We start from the raw sequence: 18,108 nt of genomic DNA, 5'->3' as shown, positions 1-18,108 counted from the left end.
AAGCTGTTCTCTCTGCCCACTGAGGGGAGGAAAGAAGCGCCTGCTTTAATTTTATGATGGAAATTAGCTGTCAAGGGCACATAGCCTGGAGAAATTATATAATCTCCATCACTGGAGGTCTTAAGAGCCTGTGATACTGTAAGAATATGAACTAAACATTGTTAATAAAAAAATCAGAACATTAATAAAGCCCCCACACAGCCCAGAGGAGAAGCACACACTTAGTGTAGATTCTGTACCCTGTTGGGCTGGGGCTGACCATGAGCTGCTGGTGTTGAGAAGCGTCTCACCTGAGTGAAAGCCGTCGAGTTTTCTGTGGCATGAAGGAACCCTGGACCTGACCCTGGGCTGTGGAGTGAAGTGAAAGAAGTCCAGGGAATGGCATCACTTTTAACAGCTAATTTATATGGTGATATAAATGGAAGATCATTTCTGTCTCTCTCTGGTTCCTGCCCTACGGACACTGAAAAAAGGTGAGTTGCTTTGATTAAAGCACAGAGCTGCAAAGGATCAGAGAGCCCATGACCACCACCCTGAAGATTTTCATTATCAGAGAGCAGACGCCATCAGGGCCAAGTGCTTGGCGGAGCTATTTTTGAGCAAACCAATTCCTTCTGATTTCCATCAAAACTTGCAAAATTAGGAATTCAAATGGAGACTGGTCCCACTGACCTGCAGCATGTGTCCTTTAGGAAAGGATATTTGCGGGGCTTATTCAGAGATCTGATAAAGTGCAGATAATTCTTCTTTTGTTTGATATTTACTGGCTCTGGACAGTTCACAAATTCCCCATCACAGATCTGCTAAAACTAAATGTTATGCCCTTTTCATCGTGCATTAAAAAAAAAAAATAACATGTATTATGTAGCACGGAGGTGATTTCATCCCAGGCAGGTGTCAGAAGCTGTCACGAGAGCAGCCCTCCCCTTTGCTGAGGTTAGGGGTGCTCTGCATACGCATGTGCTGATGCTGCCCTGCACCAGCCTGCTCCTGGCTGAGCTGCTGCCTGCGCTGGCACTGTTTCCTGCCTGCAGACTCTTATGGTGGTCTATCACCTGTAGAAATGGCACAGCAGCCTTAGGAAAGTCATAAGGAGCACATGAGGTTCCCCTATTTTTCAGCCAGCCAACCTTTCTGATGTTCCTCTTGTCTGAGAGAGGCTTCTGCAATGCCCTGAAATAACCCAAATCCTTGGAGGTAGCAAGGGCTCCATCCTCAATCACTGCACAGGGACTGGAGGAATATTTGTTGTGAAAACTGTGAGCAGAGTTTGCGTGTGCAGCCCCATTACAGTGTGGGAACTGGCCCTGGGCTTTCTGCTGCAGAGGACAGGTCACGTAGCCTGCAGTGGTGTGTGCCTATGAGCATCCCTGTCCACAGGCATCACCATAAACATATCTGCTTTTATTCTGCTGTGGAAAGTCATATACATCTTGATCCAGCCCAGCTTGAGCATAAACAGCTGCTAAGCCAGCACTGTGCTGCTTTATCCTGCAAGTATAATGAACCTCTTGTGTGCAGGGACCTTTGAACAGCCTATACATGTAAGGCAAGAATAATTGCAATGTATCAGTTTAGTGTTATTCTTCTCAGAGTCTGAGGAATTGGATTTTGGAAATGGGGGAGGTCCATGGCAGCAGCATGCATCACCACATGCTGCCTTCAGTACAGAGAAGCTGGCAGCACAGGGAATCCTGGCCAGCAGTGGCAAGAAAGGATGCGATTAAACAGCCATGGTGGATCTGTAATGGGAATAGTGCTGTGGAGAGCTGCAGGTCTAGACTGAGGTCCTCTTGGGGAGTACATGTCTGTGATAATGGGAGCACTGCAGCCCGGAGCTGGTGCAGGCAGAGCTGTGTGGGAAGTGTGCTGACAGCCCGCTCTCGCCGTCTGGTTCTCATCCCGACAGCCAAGCCGTCACTTCGGCTCTGCTTTGTGAAGTCTTCCTACTGCCACATTCCCTGTCCCCTATATGGTGGGATGGAGTGGGGATGCTGGCATGGATTGGATGCAAGCACTGGGAACAGAGAGGCTCAGGGGAGCAGGGCAGTGTGTGAGAAGAGGCAGGATGTGGGTACACAGGGGATGGGGGAATGCATGGCCCATTCAGCCTGGATGACTGTGAAAGCATATGGTCCATACCCATATGCATGGGCAATGGGGCTGATCTATGCTCTCTGCCCTCTGGTAGCTGCGTCCTTCAGAGGTACTTTGGTGGCTCTGAGGCTGCAGAGCAGCATGTTCTGGCAGGGCAGGCTCTGGCACATGCTCCCTAAAGCTGTTGGGAGCTGGGATTAGCGGCACCAGCGCGAGGGTCCATCTGTGCAGCCGCGATGCTGGATTAACTGCCCTGCAGCTCCAGTGCCTGCAGCTCTTTCAGGTGATGTGTGGGGATTGCTGCTCCCATCCTGTGTAGGTGCCCCTGGTACCAGGGATTCACTAAAGGTGAGCAGAAACACCACTGTAAGTGCTCTCTATGCCAGGGCAATTCATTTCCGTAACAATCATGTAGCTATGATCAGCTATCAGCACAAAGCACCTGAAAAGCAATGAATCAGCTGCACCAGGAAATCGAAGGAGCAAAAGCAAATGTTGGCCACCCCAGAGCCTCCCAGAAACATTATTTTCCAATCTATTGGAGAGAAAGGTCTTTGCATTTAAATATTCCATGAGTGTAAACACACTGAAAATACTCCTGGAAATCAGTATGATTCTACAAATCAAATTCTACACGTGCTCGTTGAGTTGTAATTAGAAGTAATTTTTACACGTTTAAATCATTACAAATACAAATGCAGCTGGAACTGATGACTGCTAAGAGCAAACACCCTGAGGAGCTTCATTAGGGGCAATATTTGATATTCATTAACCTCCGGTGTATTTGGTAGCAACTCCTGAAATATTGCATCTGCGTCTGCTCCCAGATGAGCATAACCCAGGCGTGATTCTGCTGGAGTCCATTGCCCGCTGCCACCATTCCCGGGCTCTTTTGCCCCAGGGTCAATGACTGAAGCAACCGAGGTAAGGTCCGAGCCCTGGCGCTGTCGGACCAGTGCCGCTGCCTGTGCCATGCACGGTGTGCCTGGGGATACCAGGACACACCAGGGCGGTGTTTGTGCTGCTCCAAGCCAGGACCCTGACGTCCCAGGTTTATTTCTGTGTCTGTCTAAGGTGAAGCTCCTCAGAACTGCGATTGAGGGCTGGTGTCTGGGAGGCTCTGAGCGCTGTGCAGTGAGTCCTGCGCTGCTTGAGGCTCAGAGAAAGGGAAACGAAGGCTCAGGGAGGCCCTGTCACCATGGCCCAGTATTTAAAGGGCTGCTACAAAGATGATGGAGACTCCCTTTTTACAAGGAACCACCTGGAAAGGAGGAGGGGTGATGTGCACAGGTTACTCCTGAGGAGAATGAGGCTGGACACAAGGTTTTTCACCCTGGAACACGTATCCACTGGAATAATCTCCACAGGGAAGGGGTGGATTCCCTAGCGCTGGACAGGGTGCTGGGACATCTCGTCAAGGTCATACTTTGCCTAGAAAGGCTGGACAAAGCGGTATTTGAAGTCCTAACATGGCATCCTATGAAGCAATGGGAACTTGTCGTGTGGATTTTGTTGGTGTATGTATATATATTATATATATAAAATATATATATGTATATATATATGTATGTGTATATATATGGTGTATGTATATACTTGGCACTTCAAAGTTAAACAATGAACTTGTCCCTGCAGCGTTGCAGGAGGGAACAAGCACATCACATCCTCTGGCTCCCGTGGGGACATGCAGCTCGGCGGGGCCGCTGACACGGGGAGCAGGCGGCATAGACGGGTCCTGCCCTTTGGCCCCTGTGTGCAGAGGTGAGGACTCAGCCCTCAGCCCTCCGGGACGGGCTGGCACCGAGCACCGCCGACATCTTCGTGCCGCGCACGGCGGGGCCCTTCACCCGGGCGGTTCCCGCATGCCCGGAGGACCGCGGCCGGCTCTGAGCCCTGCTGCTCTCAGCGGGGTTCCGGGAACGCTGCGGCCGCACTAGGCCCGGGGCAGGCTGCGCTGTAACCATGGTAACCGCTGCTGAGCCGCGGCGGCCCGGCTTGTCCCACGCGGCGGCCCGTAGCGCGCTGCATTATGGGCTGGGGGAAGATGGCCGCCTCCTTGGTGTGGTGGTGAGAGGAGTCGGGCTCTCCGGCGCCGCAGGACGAGTCTCCCCTTCTCCCGCAACCTCCCACCCGCTCGCTCCCGTTCCCTCCCGTTCCGCAGCTCACCGACCCGCTCGCGGCCCGCCGGTGTGCGAGGGAGCTGGGAGCCGCGATGGGCCGGGCGCGGCTCCCGCCGCAGAGGGTGCAGGGCCCGCGGGGCTAGAGGCGCAAGTGGAGGCCCGGGGCCCGGTCCCCGCCGGCACCTCGGCCCTCCGCGGGGCCGGGCGGCGCCGCCTTCCTCCGGCCCCGGCCGGGGCTGCTGTCTGCGGGCGGCGAAGGACTAGGACAGTCGCTGGGTGGAACGTGTTGCTTCCCCCGGGCTCGTCCTTACCTGCACACCTGGGAGAGGAGCCTCCCGCTGTCCTTGCCCCATCCTCCCCCCGCCACCCCGCGCCTCCGCCTCCTGGTGGGATCCCTCGGGCCCCGCTGCGGGCTGTGCTGGAGGTTGCTGCTCACTTGTTGCCTGGTACTTCCTCTCTGATGGAGTCTGAGATGCTGCAGTCGCCTCTTCTGGGGCTTGGGGAGGAGGATGAATCTGACCTGACTGACTGGAACTTGCCTCTGGCCTTTATGAAGAAAAGGCATTGCGAGAAGATCGAAGGCTCCAAGTCTTTGGCTCAGAGTTGGAGGATGAAGGACCGGGTAATGCTCGAGGGCAGGATGGGTTTTGGAGGAGGAGTGGGGGGATAGGTGATGGAAAGGGAGGACTGGGTGCTCAGAGGGCTGCTGTACCTCACGCAGCAGCCTGTTTTCACATGAAGTGCTGAGCGTTTGATCCAGTAGTTTGTGTGCTTGTTGTATGGCACTGGGGAAAGCAAATGTGGAGATGGGTCAAAAGGAGTAATTTGAAGCTCATGGAAATACACTCTTTGAGTAGTTCCCTCGTTTAAGGTCTTTAAATGAAATTTGGACACTTGGTGTTTTTCAGGAAAGGCAGTAAAATTAATGAGGTGTTAAAGTGTTTTCTGGATCAGCAGGTTAATGGTGCAAGCACAACGTGCAATAAGTGTAGTCATTACAGTTGTCTGCAGTGGTGAAGATGCACGGAAGTGTTGTGGTTTTAAAGCTTGCCACCAGCATGTTATGTGGAATATGAAATGAAAGCATCTTTTGTGTGTGGGAAACTGAGATTTTGATGACAGGAAAGAGTTACAAGATGAAGCACTTACTGTACTAAAGCAAGGTGCTTCCCTTGTGTTTGAATGTAAGTTGCATGTTAAACTGATAAAGCCCAGTGTGGCAAAGAAGGATCCCTGCCTGAGGTCTTGAACTTGTCTCCAACTTAAGATATATAAGTTGAAAGCAAGCAAACAAAGCACCGAAGAAATGTCATGGATAATGAGCGCCACTCATTCTGTTCTTGGAATCTGCTTTGGGTTATGGGATTCTCCAGGTCTCAAAGCTGCCCTGCCCATAGCCTTGTGTTTATGGATATGCACCAATTCTTTTGGTGACCATTTTTTTTGTTATGTTTATGAGCTCTCTTGTAACACTATGGAATAACTTGGGAACTGCAGTTGAAACCTGTGATTCTTTCCAGAGTCATTATGACCAGGTGTGAGGATGCTGTACGTGAGTTGGAATGTTCCTAGCAGGGCCATCACTGAATGCTTGTGAAGTTCTGGGGAAGGCTCTGGCTGAACTAGAATCACTTGCCTGAGCAGAATCATGTACTGAAAATCTAACTTGGCAGATCTTTAATGGATTGAATTGAGGGGTTTTGGATGTAATTTAAATGAGGCAAAGAACACAAAGTCTTGTGGTACATCCTCCTGGAAGGGTTTTGGCAAGGAAGAGGTTTTTCTCTAGCAGACTGTGGAGGTGTGATGAGCTTGCTTGTCTATTTTAGTGATCCCTCTGCCTTCCTGTGATGCTTCCTGTTCACTTATTTCCTGATCTGCAGAGTTGTCTTTTTCTAAATTGGGAATGACATTGACTTGATCAAGATAATCAATATAAGTACAGCTTAAGCGTGAGTAAAGTGTGAGTAATCGGCTGTCTTCTGTGTACTTGTTAAATGTTTCTCTGGCAACATGCATGGGAGAGTAATTTCAGTGAAGAGAGCAGTGTTTACAATGATCATCACAGCCTAGTTCTGACCATGTTTACTCCTGAGGAGTTGCAGTCTCTTCTAAGAGTCCTCTGTGCTGGGAAAGGTGTGCTCTTCATGTAGCAGTGTGCTACTCACTGAGAAAGCTTAGTGGAATTGGGCCCTGAATAATTCTCCAAGATACAGAGTCTGATTTTTGTAAATGAAGAAAATAGAAGCAGTTCTGTAATTTTCTATTTGGTGCTTCTGTTTTCACTATCAGCTTAAACCACTTTTCTTTGTATCAGGATCGGGGGTGCTGCTCATACATCATTTGTATCTGGACAGCTTTATCAGGTATTGTTGGGACAAACTTGCTGTTGTGTTTATTACTTTCTGCTCATCATATTAAAAGCAACACATGGTCACTTCCCTCCAGGGTCAATCTGGGTGTGGGTCTGCTGCATCCCCTTGTTCCCTTTAGCTTCTTTTCCTTGGCTCTCGCCTCCCTTTTGCACAAGCCAGGTCTGAGTGACTTCAGTGTGCTCTTCTCAAGATGCCACTGAAGGAGGTTTTCCCGAGGGTTGGAGGGGACGTACCTCTGGGTGTCACTTGAGAGTGTGGAAAGTATTCCGTAATTTTGAATTTGATACGTTAACTTGTCAAAGCTCAGGATGGGAACTGTTACCTGTATTTAAACAACCCAGCCTATCTAAATCAAGGAATTCTCAAAGGTTAACCTAACAAGTCTCTCTTTGCCTGAGTTGCGGGAAAATCTGTGGCATTGTTTTCCCTGTGAATCATGAAAAATCACAGGCAGTGGCAGATTTGGCCCTTATTCATTGTCTTGAGCAGTCCTTGGGAGGGATCCTCACTTGCTGTAGTTAATGGGAAATGGTTCACTAAGATTTGGGTATGGAGTTACTCTTTTTTTTCGTCTTCCTTCATTGCTCCAAAAAACCCTGAGTTTGTAGGAACTTGAAGGTTCTTTAGAAGGCACAATTCCAATAAGGGAAGGATCAAATAAGAAAAGTAATGAGTGTTAAATCTAGGTAAAATAGCTGAACATTGACTTTCATCCAGAAGGGCTGCTCTGAAAACATTTAATCCTTCGTCTCCTGCTTTCATAGACTACATGTGCCACCAAAGTGACACTGCTTTGATCTATTATTTATTTAAAGGGTATTTTTATCACAAGAGGCTTGGAATTATGCTTTGTGTATTGACTTAAATCTCACAGCCTCAGTAGCAACTGAATCAGGAAACTTGATTTAAATAAAGGCATTTCAAACACACCAGGTTTTACTGACAAGTTCCCACCAAATTCAGCATATTTAAATTAAGATTTATTGTACTTATATTGATTTCTAAAATGAGCAGAGAGCTACAAAACTGGTTGTAACAGTTTTACTTTAGCATTTTTTTCCTGCTGCCTCCTAGCTTGCAGGGTGAGAATTAAATCCTGGTTTTATGAGCAGAGGAATACACAATGAGGTTTCTATGGAAATGCAGATTAAAGCAGAACCACATGCAAATAGGCTTAACTCAGACAAGCAGAATTCACCTGCCTGCATGGTGAATGCTTCATGTGTCAGAGGAGGTTAATGAAGGATAGCAGCACTGGAAGTTTGCACACATCATTGCAGCTTGAAGGGGTTGTGTCAGTCTAAGGAGGTTTTCCAGGCGCTGTGGCCTGGCTGCCGCTCGCACTTCGAGCACTGGAGGCTCATCCCTTGGCTGAGTGTAGCTCAGTGTGTTCCTTGTGAGCTGAAATGAAGCAGCAGCAATCTTGTGGGGGGAGAGGGTGGGAGTTCGTGTTTTAGCAGCAGCCTTCTCTTTACTTTGACTTACTCCATTTCCAGTATTTGCTTTGTGTTTGCTTATGCATGATCACGGGCTAGCAACAATTCAGGAAACTCATAATCCAGTGAGTAGCCCGGGTTCTAACGCACATGGTACGTACATAGCTTCCATTCTTCCCCTGGTATGAAGATGAACTCATAGGAGGACTGACATGGAACACTTGGCTTTGATGCTGTAGCATGCTCCTGAGAGCTGGCAATGGTGTGACTCTTCCTGTCTTGTAGGTCAGTGGTTGAAATCCATTTTAGTTCATGAGTTCTTAAAAGTGGCAGTTGCTGCCCAGTGAGGTGTGTGAACTGAGCAGTAGCACAGGGCACCACTGGCTTACAGATGTGTAAAGCCAAACAAAAGCCCAGCTTCTCCCCAAACTGCGCCTGCTGCTGTAAGTAATGAGCACTGTCATCTAAGTTATAGATTTAGACCTTCTCTACCCTAGAACAAAGATCATTTTGAATGAAGGTGGTTGTGTATTGATTGGATAGAGTTGGGACGCTTGTGCTGTATCTACCACTATCTACACGTTTTGATGTCAGAGCAGAGAGGGGACTTCAATTAACAGCTCTGCAGAGTACAGCTAGTCACATCTTTTGAAAGAAAAAGGTCTCACCTCCATACACCAGCAGGAAACACTGAAACCTTCAACTCAGTCAATCTCTTTCCCATCGTGTGTGTTTTCTCACGTCAGTTGACATGCAGGGGATGTAAAATGAGCACTGTTAGCAAAGGGAGTGACAGAAAAGAACTGTATCTGTGTTTCCCCATTAAAAAAATGCAACAAGAGAACACATATATAATGTGCTTCACTTTCTTCTGTCTTGGTGACTGGTGTTGCCGAGCATATGGTGTTTGGAGAGGAGTTATTGCAATTATTGCTACTTAGAATCAACATATATGTGTGTTGTAGGGCTGGTTATCCTCCTGCCCGCAGCATGCTTGTAGGAATTTGCAAGGCCTGTGAATAAACAGTCAAAAACCCCCATTCACCTTGAAAGAGAGGCCTGAGTGCTGGGCTGGTGTTGGAAATTACAGACTTTAATTAAAATCCATATCTCTGTGTGAGGCTTTACCTTTAATTCTCAAATGTGGTGGATGTTAATAAGCAATGGTGGAACCTTGTGCAGTAGTGGATGGCCAGATGGTAGCGGCTGCTTCGCACGAAGCTGTCATGGTGCAAACTGTGAAACATCTGCTCTGCTGCCAGCTACCACTCCTTTCCTCTGGCATGGTGCGTGTTTCAGTGGCTGAGAGGCTGAAGATGACCTTCAGTGAATGTTTTAGATATGCTTTGTTAACGCTTCTCTGGGTCTTACATTTCTTCTCTCTTCCCTTACATTTTCTTCAAGGCTGACAGAGTTTCAGTTTTTTCTCCGTGGGTTATATAGGCTTTCTGGGAAGTTTGGGGGGTTTCTTATGTTTCTCTCTGAGATGCTGAATTAATTGGCTTGCTGCTGTGCTGAGCTGCTGCCCTTGAACGTTTCCAGAGGTGACTGTTAGCGTAGATGGCCATGGGTAACGGAGGGAGCCTATTGATCGCTCTGTGTGTCACAGCTTTAACTGACATTTCTAAGTAAATTTGATAAACCCAAGTTGTTTGTCTTACTCTCCTATTCTGTAAAGACTGTGGTGTAGGTGCCTCTCTCAAGAAATGATGTAATGAAATACTTAACACAGGTTTGTGTTAATGGCATTCTTTATCCCACATCATAGCTTGGCTCTACAATAGGTGACTGTTCTGTACAGTGTGGCTATCAGCACAACCAGACATCTTCATCTTTGTGTTCCTCACACTTCTGTTGAAATTACAGACTTGATCTTCTCCTTATCATTTTCTCCTCCTTGCTCCTGTAAGCTTACAGGTCTTTTCCAACCTAACTGATTCTATGATTCCATGGACACCTTTTGAAAGGTAGTGCTAGACAGAGCAGGAATGTGGTGGAATGATGGAAAGAAGCCTGTACAGAATGCAAAGCAGATACAGAGTTGTGCTGAGGTGAGAAGGAAAGCCATTGTCACGGATCAAATGAGGAATAACACCTAGAAAATGGCTCATTGATTCTTTTTGTGTGTTGTGTAAAGAAAACAAAGATCATAGAATGAAATATTTGCTTCTTATTTTTAAGAATTGATTGGTGGGGACTTGAGCACCGTTTTGGTTCTATGCATTAAGCAGCAGTTTAAAAGCAGTATTTTGGTGCTTTGCTATGATAGGGCAAATCAGCCTACTTGGCTTTGTAGTTTTTAATCTGAAGAGCGGTGCTGTTGTGCCTGATTACCTTTGATCTCAGAGGGACCTTCAGAAGCTGAGCTCGCATCAGCCAGGGAAGATGCACCTTGTTCTCAGAGCAAGTAAATAGAAGGTGTATATATATGTCTTGGGTCTTGACTGACAGCAGTAATTCATCTAGAGGTGTCAGAAGTGCTTGTAAAGTAAATGTTGTAGCCAGCAGTTAAGAGTCTACTTTGTGGGGAGCTGTGCAGGCATTACCGACTGCTCCTGAACTTTGTGTAGCAGCTGCATTCATTGAGTAAACGAACATGTTGGACATAATAAACCTCTCAAGAGAATTCATAGGATTAGTGTGGAATAGAGAGGTTAGAAAAAGAAAACAAACACTGAGGAGGAGTTGATCTAGGAATCTAGTGTATGCTGTCACCACAGTCACAGCAGGGACTGACCTTTTGGGCTACAGATGGCTGGAGACTACCTGCAGAGGTGTTGAATTATTAATGTTAACTGGAAGTGTTTCTTTGCATGCTACTATTTTTATCACTGAGGAGAAGCACACTGAGTTGTTTTTTTCTTTCCGTAATAATTCATTTCTCTCAAACTTTGTATTAAAATACCCCCTTCCTTGAAACTGGAAGCTCTGCATTTTAGTTGTTTTACCCTGAAAACGTTGCAGGTGAGCTGAAGAGGATGGGCGCATTTCTTCTGCTATTTGGCCTGCTAAAGGGAAGATCCATTAACAGGAAATGTGTGGAAAGGGTAAAGGGAGGGCACCAAGTTAGGGCTTGATGGTGTAAGAGGCTGCTGGGAGGGCAAGACATCAAACACCCGCTTGTACAGGCAGGGTCTGTGTTCCTCTGCCTGATCCAGGTAGAGATAGATCATGTTCCTGTGGGATACCTTCCGAGTCACTCCCTTCTGAAACCTTTCTTTGGAGGTGTGTGATCCACTGGACCAGGAAGGTCAAGGTTTCCTCTGCCTGTTCACCATTTGCAGCCTTTCCACGGTTGATTTGCAAGCTGGCGTTCCTCAGTGGTGTGTTTAGTGCCTGAACCCTGGAAATGATGCCTGTGCTCTTTTGAGAGCGCTGGACAGAGTGTTACCACTTGTCACCTTTTAGCTGGGAGCCTGAAATGGGAAGCTGCCGGAGTTCAGAGTGCCCATCTCCTCCTGTGGCTGATATGCCATAAATCCCATCACCCCCAAGAGCCCCATTCCAGCATGCAGATCACTGCAAGGGGTCACTGGCTTGTGAGAAAGCTTCCATGAGGCTTGGGAAGGAAAAAAAAACTGATTTTGTGGTGCTGCAGAATGAATGCAACTGAAACCCAAGGGAGAACAATGTTTCGTGTTGCTAAACATTGCTGTTGTTGCTCAGTGTTCAGAGAACTCCTTGTTGGAGTATTAATGGCATGCCTCCAGAGCAGTCAGCATCTTGCAGTCACCTAAGGAACACCTACCTTGTGTTGCCTTTTGCTTGAGAGGCTTATATTCAATCTCTGTAAATGTACATAAAGAAAAATACCCCAAAATAGCCTTCAGGAAGGGGATGAATTCCCTGAAGGAGCAGGAGGGTTGAGCTGTGGATGGCCAGTGAGGATTTCCAAAGAAGATGGGTGAGGATTTCTCAGTCTGGAAATCTGTCCTGGTGTTTGTATTTAATGCTGATAAGTTCATCCTCAGCTCTGTACAATAATGTAGCAGCTCATATTTTATGTTTAGTGCTGTGTTTGTATTAACTCACAGAAGCACTTTTAACTTCCTGGCATAAACCCAGGCAGGTTGATCAGGGTTGAGTGTTCGGCTGTGAAATGGTTGAACAGAAAGTTTTCAGCTTGAAAATTGCAGTGTGGAAATAAAATATTTATGGGTTTTAAAGTGCCCATTTGGGAATGTTACGTGAGGATCTTCCCACAAAATTCCTCAGAAATTGATTGACTGACTTGTTGGTATTACTTGAGCTGGAAGATGAAGCAGTGATGTGACTCCTTAGTTGCTAACCTGTCCTTAGTAACTAGGGAGAACAGGTTAGCAACAGGAAGAACCCCCAGCAATTGCACTGGGTTTGATCTGAGGTTACTCCCTCATCTGCAAATCTCTTTTGTTTCAAAATGAATTCAAAGGCAAATTAAAAATACTTCACAAGTTCTCTGGTCTTTAGTATAATGTGTGAATTTTAATGTCAATGCTTTAATAAGCATCTTCTGTCCTTAACAGACACCAAAGTACCTCTGCTCACTTACTCCCATTCCTGATTTGGGAGTTGAATTCAATACTGTTACTTCTCAGGAAGAGCTTTTGAACCCAGTGGGTTTTGCAGTTTAAGTGTTGCAGGTTCTGAACCACAGTTATTAAACAGTTTTCAACTGGATGCAACACGGAGTTGTGAATTGTATCCAATTTGTCTTTTATTTAGCAGTCAAATCATATTCTATCCAGAGGAGCCCACAGTTAGAGCTTCTGTGGGTTTGATCTTGAGGCTTTGCTGAGAAAGCATTTTGGATATTGGCTTTCCTGGAAACTTGACAAATATTCTCTGCTTCATTTTTCAGTTTTAACAACAACCCAGTGACATGCATTCCGATGGATGTGTTCTTGAAATGTGTAAAAGAAAATTTCCACTGTCTTAATGATGGATGAGAATGTCCCCGTACTTCTCGTATGAAGAAGCTTTAAATATGCTATGGTGGCGTGTTCCAAAGTTGTTCAGGAATGGAAAAAGCATTATTTGGTTCCTGGGGCTCAGGTTTTTGGTCTGTAATGATTCAGCATCATCGGTGGTTGTTGAGTAGGAGTTTGGGGAGTGTGAAAGTGCTGTAACTCCAACTGAAGATGTGTTCTGTAGTAGCACAGCAAATAGTTGTGCAGTAGAATACCTGACCTCTGTTGTGGGAGGTAGGAGCAGGGAAATAACCCCATTTGTCCCTAGAACTGGTTAGCCTGTTACATTTCATTACCGGGTTGCTGTCTGTGCTCAGGAAGAATTAAAACACTGAGCTTGGGAATAGAAAATCAAGATCAGCGTAAGTCACAGCCAGACCTTGCTGGTAAAACACTGAGAATAAGTCAGTGTTAGCCCACAAGTGGGAACCAATAAATAAATGAGAAGGAAAAGGCTGTTTAGCAGGAGCCTTTCTAGTGAAGGGGAATCATTTCTGTGTTTCCACTTCTAAGAAGATACTTTGTCCTGCAGTTTTCTTTGTTTCCTTCTGGGTTTTCAGTGTGTGTTTGCCAGTGTTGGGGCTCTCTAACACCCTGCAGCACCTTGGGTTTCAGAGACTAGGTGAGATTTTTCCTTTTTTCTTTTATTTCCTATTATATTTTTCTTTTCCTTTTTTCCTTTTTTAATTCATTTTCCTATTTTTTTTCCTTTTTTTCCATCTTTGTGTGCTGCTGAGTACGTGAAACAGGGGAGCAGGAAGGAAGCCAGGGGCTCTTGCTGAGGAAGAATAAGGCACTGAGGTATCGAGTGCCAGATTTCCGCTGTTCTGGTAGGAAGCCTGTGTCTTCAGGTTTAAGACTAGGGGGAACTGTTTTTATCCATTGCCACTCATTGCAGCAGCCCATGGTGCAGGAGCTGCGCTGCTCCCAGAGCCCAGGACAGGGAGTGCTGGTGGCTGAGGGATGGAGCTTCCGTGTCACCTCGGATCACTTGTGAAAACCAGGCCTCTTTTATACAGATTTTGTAGGGGATGAACTGAAAAAAATACAGAACTATTCATCCGTTTCATGCATTCTAGGAAGTGCTGCTTACTCCTTGTTAGCTCAGGGATGAATAACTCCCACATGATTGCAGCGTTTTGCTAGTAAGAACATAATCAGATTTCATGCTAATTTTTTCTGGGGTTCCCCATCGTAGATATGGGAGTGAGCAGACACTGGTCCTGTCCTCCCTTTCTTGGTGTGAATAGCATCTCTCTGCTTCAGTTCCTATATAAATTACACACTTGTGTGGCTCTGGCTCATTCTCTAAGTGTGAAGTTTGGGTGTTTTTTCTTGTTTTGCCTGCTGCTTGGAATTGCAGTAAGCACCCTGGGGGAGTGGAGGCGTGGGTGGCCTTGCTTCCGACAAGCCAGGGAGTGCTGAACGCGTGATGGAAGCAACTTGAGCCACCTTACTTCTGTTTTCCTTCTCTGGTTTAGGTATTGGGATGAGAGAATGTAGAAAAGAGCATAAAGATGTGAAATACTAATTTCCAAGCCGTGTTTTTAACTGGCCATAGCACTGCGTCATTGGTTGGAGGTTAGGCATTGCTGGGTTTGGATGTTGTAGGTTTGTGGTGCCTCGTGTGTCTCCACAAGCTGTGGGAATGTGCTGCCCATCGGTTCCAGGGGCTGATGCTGAAGCAGCAGCTGGAGCCAACCCAAACCGTTCTATGATTCTATGCTTAAGAAAACAAACAAAAAATAGAGTGAATGCGTTGTTATGGTTTAGTTGCTCACTTGGATGTTTTTTCCCTTGTAATGCTCTTAGTTTTAATATTAGAAAGGACATCCTCTATTATAAAATTGATCAGGGACCCTGAATAGCACATTCTCATGTTTTAATAATGTGTTTCAGTTGGACAATGACTATTTTAAGGTGAGCAGCAGAAGTCTGCTGATACCCATTTCCATGCTCTGGAAAAGAAGAATGGGCTCTGGAAATAATCATAAAAAATAGGAACTCCAAGTCTCAGTACTGATCTATTTAAAAAAAATGAAAAATTGCACCAGTCATGCCCAGCTTGGAGCAGTGTGTGTTGAGGAGCAGGTAACAAAGGTTCACTGAAGCCCTTCACAGGTTACAGCAGGGGTAAAAATCCAGCACAAACACAATTGATTTTGGTTTTACACTAAGTAAGGGGTTTCTTATTTGTCTTTGCAGATGAAGACTGTCAGTGTTGCCTTAGTTTTGTGCCTAAACGTTGGTGTGGACCCTCCTGACGTGGTGAAAACGACTCCCTGTGCCCGCCTGGAGTGCTGGATTGGTAAGTCCTGAGAACTTCCAAGCTCCAGCTAACTCTGTTGTCAGTTACATACAGGAATGTTCAAGTGATGTGTTTCCTAGACTTAAAACTGGGGGCAACAAAAGGGAACAGGGCATCTGACATCACTGTCTGTGAGTTAATTGAGAGTCCTGCAGTAGCTGCTGCCTTGGCTCATCTTTCCTGCCTTGTTCTGAAATGGGATAGCGTGGAGAAGACAAAGGTGGTGGTGAGATGCTTGGCTTGCTTTTAATTGTTGTGGATTTATAAATACCTAAGGAAATCTCTGAGCAGTTACATCTTTAGAGAGCTGTGATCTGCAAAGGTTTGCAATTACCCTGCCTCATACAGTGTAGGAATAAGCTTGTGTAAAATGCATGGACTTTACTGCACGGTGAGGTGACTGCTCTGAGGCTAATTTAATTGGGATCATGAATTCAGAAGTCCTGGAATTATTCCCAAGGATGTCTTGCCAGCAGTTCCAGCACCTGGGCTTGCTACTCTGGTGCAGTGTTGGAGTGAATTCCTAGGGTTTTGTGAAGAAATGAAAAGTTGCCTTGGTTCTGGAGATCACGTCTCATTATGAGGACGAGACTTATCTGAAGTAATTTTAGAAGGAAATACCTGGTGTAAGAAAGCTTTCTGAGAGATTTGGGGTTTATCTAGGTATTGAAAATGTTCAGTCTTTAGGAAGTAACATGCAGAGCTCTGTAATCCTGAGCTGTGGGGCTTACATTGGGCTGCAGAAGCAAATGAATCATTGCTCAAACTGGATTTCCTAAAAAACTTGCAGAATATCTCCTTTCTAACCTTGCTGTACCTGCTTATGAATCATGACAGCTCATTTGTTTTAACCTAAAAATGCTGATGACTTTAAAGCAGTTAAAAAGCCATGAGCATGCACTAACAAATACATCTATTCAATAGGGAGAACAGCTCTAGTTTCTCATTGATACATTGAGGAGAGAACAAAGAGAATGAGGAGCATTGCAGAGTCATTAAGTAAAGTTATTAATGACTGTCATCAGCAAAGAGAATGTTGAATGCAGCCTTTTAATGAAATGTTCAGTGTGTATCTCTACACAAGTAGTTGTTTCCATTTCTGGCCAACTTTTGCCAAAGGTAATGGCAAAAAAATCTGCAGTTTCTTCTCTGTACAATGTTCTCCAGAGCAGCTAAAGGTGAGGATGGTGGCAACGTCTTTGTCAGGTGGGTAAGGAATTGTGGTAATTGTTTTGGTGCAATTCCTGCTGTTTACAGCCAAGCTGAGATCTCCATTGTGTGAAGGGCGCACCTCGCTGTCCCTTCCAGAGGCACCCTTAGAGTATCTCAAGTGGTTTGTTTTTCTCCAGAATGAAGCCTGAGCTGACATCGGTGCTACGGTGTCAGCCTGGCGCAGGGAAGGCACCGGGGGAGCTTTATGCAGTGACTGCGCTGACAGTGTCCTGGCTGGTGTCTGCTGGGCTTTGGCCTTAAGTGTGCGCTCAACACAGGAGGCTGAGGGCTCACGTCATGACTCTGGTGCATGAGCTGTATTTAGGAAAACAATTTATTTCCACTGTTTGGCTCTTGGAATGGCACCAGGGAACTTTATTTTTATACAAAGGGGTGTTGTTAATAACACTAATTGCTCTGGAGGCACCCAAGGGTCTCCAGACTACGTTCCTCTGCTGGCAGAGTGTATGTGAAGTGTTTTAAACTTCTTTTTCTGCAGTTCAGTTTGGTCCTTTTGAAGGACTCAAAAAAGATATCTGATGTGTTTATGCTATTTTTCTGTTTCCTTGTTAATTTGAGCAGTAGCTAATGGCATATTAACTCACAGCAGGCTTCTGAGGTCTGAGCGGTCACCTCCACGGATACCTTCCACTAGACCAGGTTGCTGCAAGCCTCATCCAACTTGGCCTTGAATAACTCACTGATTTGGTTAATAGAATTATTTATATAAACCAGCAAAATATTAGCTTCTGGTTTCTTTGAAGCTTGTTACTAGTGTCAGTTACATGGCCATGGTGTTTGGATAAAGCACACAAGATGAAGCTGTGCTGGTGCGGATGAATGGGGGTAATTACCCAGTGACACAATTAACTTCTCAAACTCCAACTGAAGCGTGCTCTCTGGAGCAGTCAGCAATGGAAGCAAATGAGGCAGGATTCTGCATTCATCAAGAATATATATTTATCATCAAACATTTAACCAGTTTAAATTTTTGTCGTTATTTACTATAGAAGCCTTTTTTTCCTTATGAAAGAAACAAATGCAATGCTTTTCCTGTCTTTCAAAACCCAATTGTATTTACTGCCTTATCGAGAGAAATCTTCTAAGTTTGACAGTCTTTAATGGTGTTTAATTTGTTCTGGAATGAAGAATCTGGAGATGCATTTTTCCATGAAGAATGCAGTGTTTGTGAATTTGAAATGGAATGTGTGCAGGAACCTGCATTAAAACATCATGAAACAATTTTTCTTGCAAGCAAAACACTGGAGAGGGAGAGGATGGAAAGATTTTGGCTTCTTTCTTCTGCAAAGGGGGTGGTGTCCATGGTTTGATGTAGACTTTGGTCTCTCAGGTTTTAGATCTGAATTCTACAGAAACACAAAGTTTTAAATGCACATAAAATTGGAAATAATTTTTGCTTCTTGTCAAGCTGAGTGAATCAGGTGTGGTCAGAAATGCTCATTTGTGTTCTCTTTCCTAGATCCTCTGTCAATGGGTCCTCAGAAAGCTCTGGAAACCATTGGTGCAAATCTACAGAAGCAGTATGAGAACTGGCAGCCAAGAGTAAGTACTCCTTGGGCTTCCCCTCTGCATAGACTGCACATGAAGACA

General features: G+C 45.6%; 1 protein-coding gene across 2 annotated transcripts in view; it reads left to right on the top strand.

The window, feature by feature from the left end:
* Positions 1-4,677: 4,677 nt before the first annotated feature.
* RPTOR (regulatory associated protein of MTOR complex 1) overlaps positions 4,678-18,108 on the top strand; it is a gene marked incomplete at its 5' end in the record, with an annotated part of 112,971 nt that continues 99,540 nt past the window's right edge. For both annotated transcript variants that reach the window (XM_080629283.1, XM_080629282.1), the window contains 3 exons: positions 4,678-4,839; positions 15,183-15,285; positions 17,978-18,060. In XM_080629283.1, the coding sequence (XP_080485409.1) occupies positions 4,678-4,839; positions 15,183-15,285; positions 17,978-18,060 (348 nt within the window). The remainder of the gene's footprint in view (positions 4,840-15,182; positions 15,286-17,977; positions 18,061-18,108) is intronic.

The sequence above is a fragment of the Psittacula echo genome (assembly GCF_963264785.1).
Source record: "Psittacula echo genome assembly, chromosome: 14".
Classification (NCBI taxonomy): domain Eukaryota; kingdom Metazoa; phylum Chordata; class Aves; order Psittaciformes; family Psittacidae; genus Psittacula; species Psittacula echo.
The sequence above is the reverse complement of the archived record's forward strand: the minus strand, read 5'-3'. Positions and strand labels throughout refer to the sequence as shown.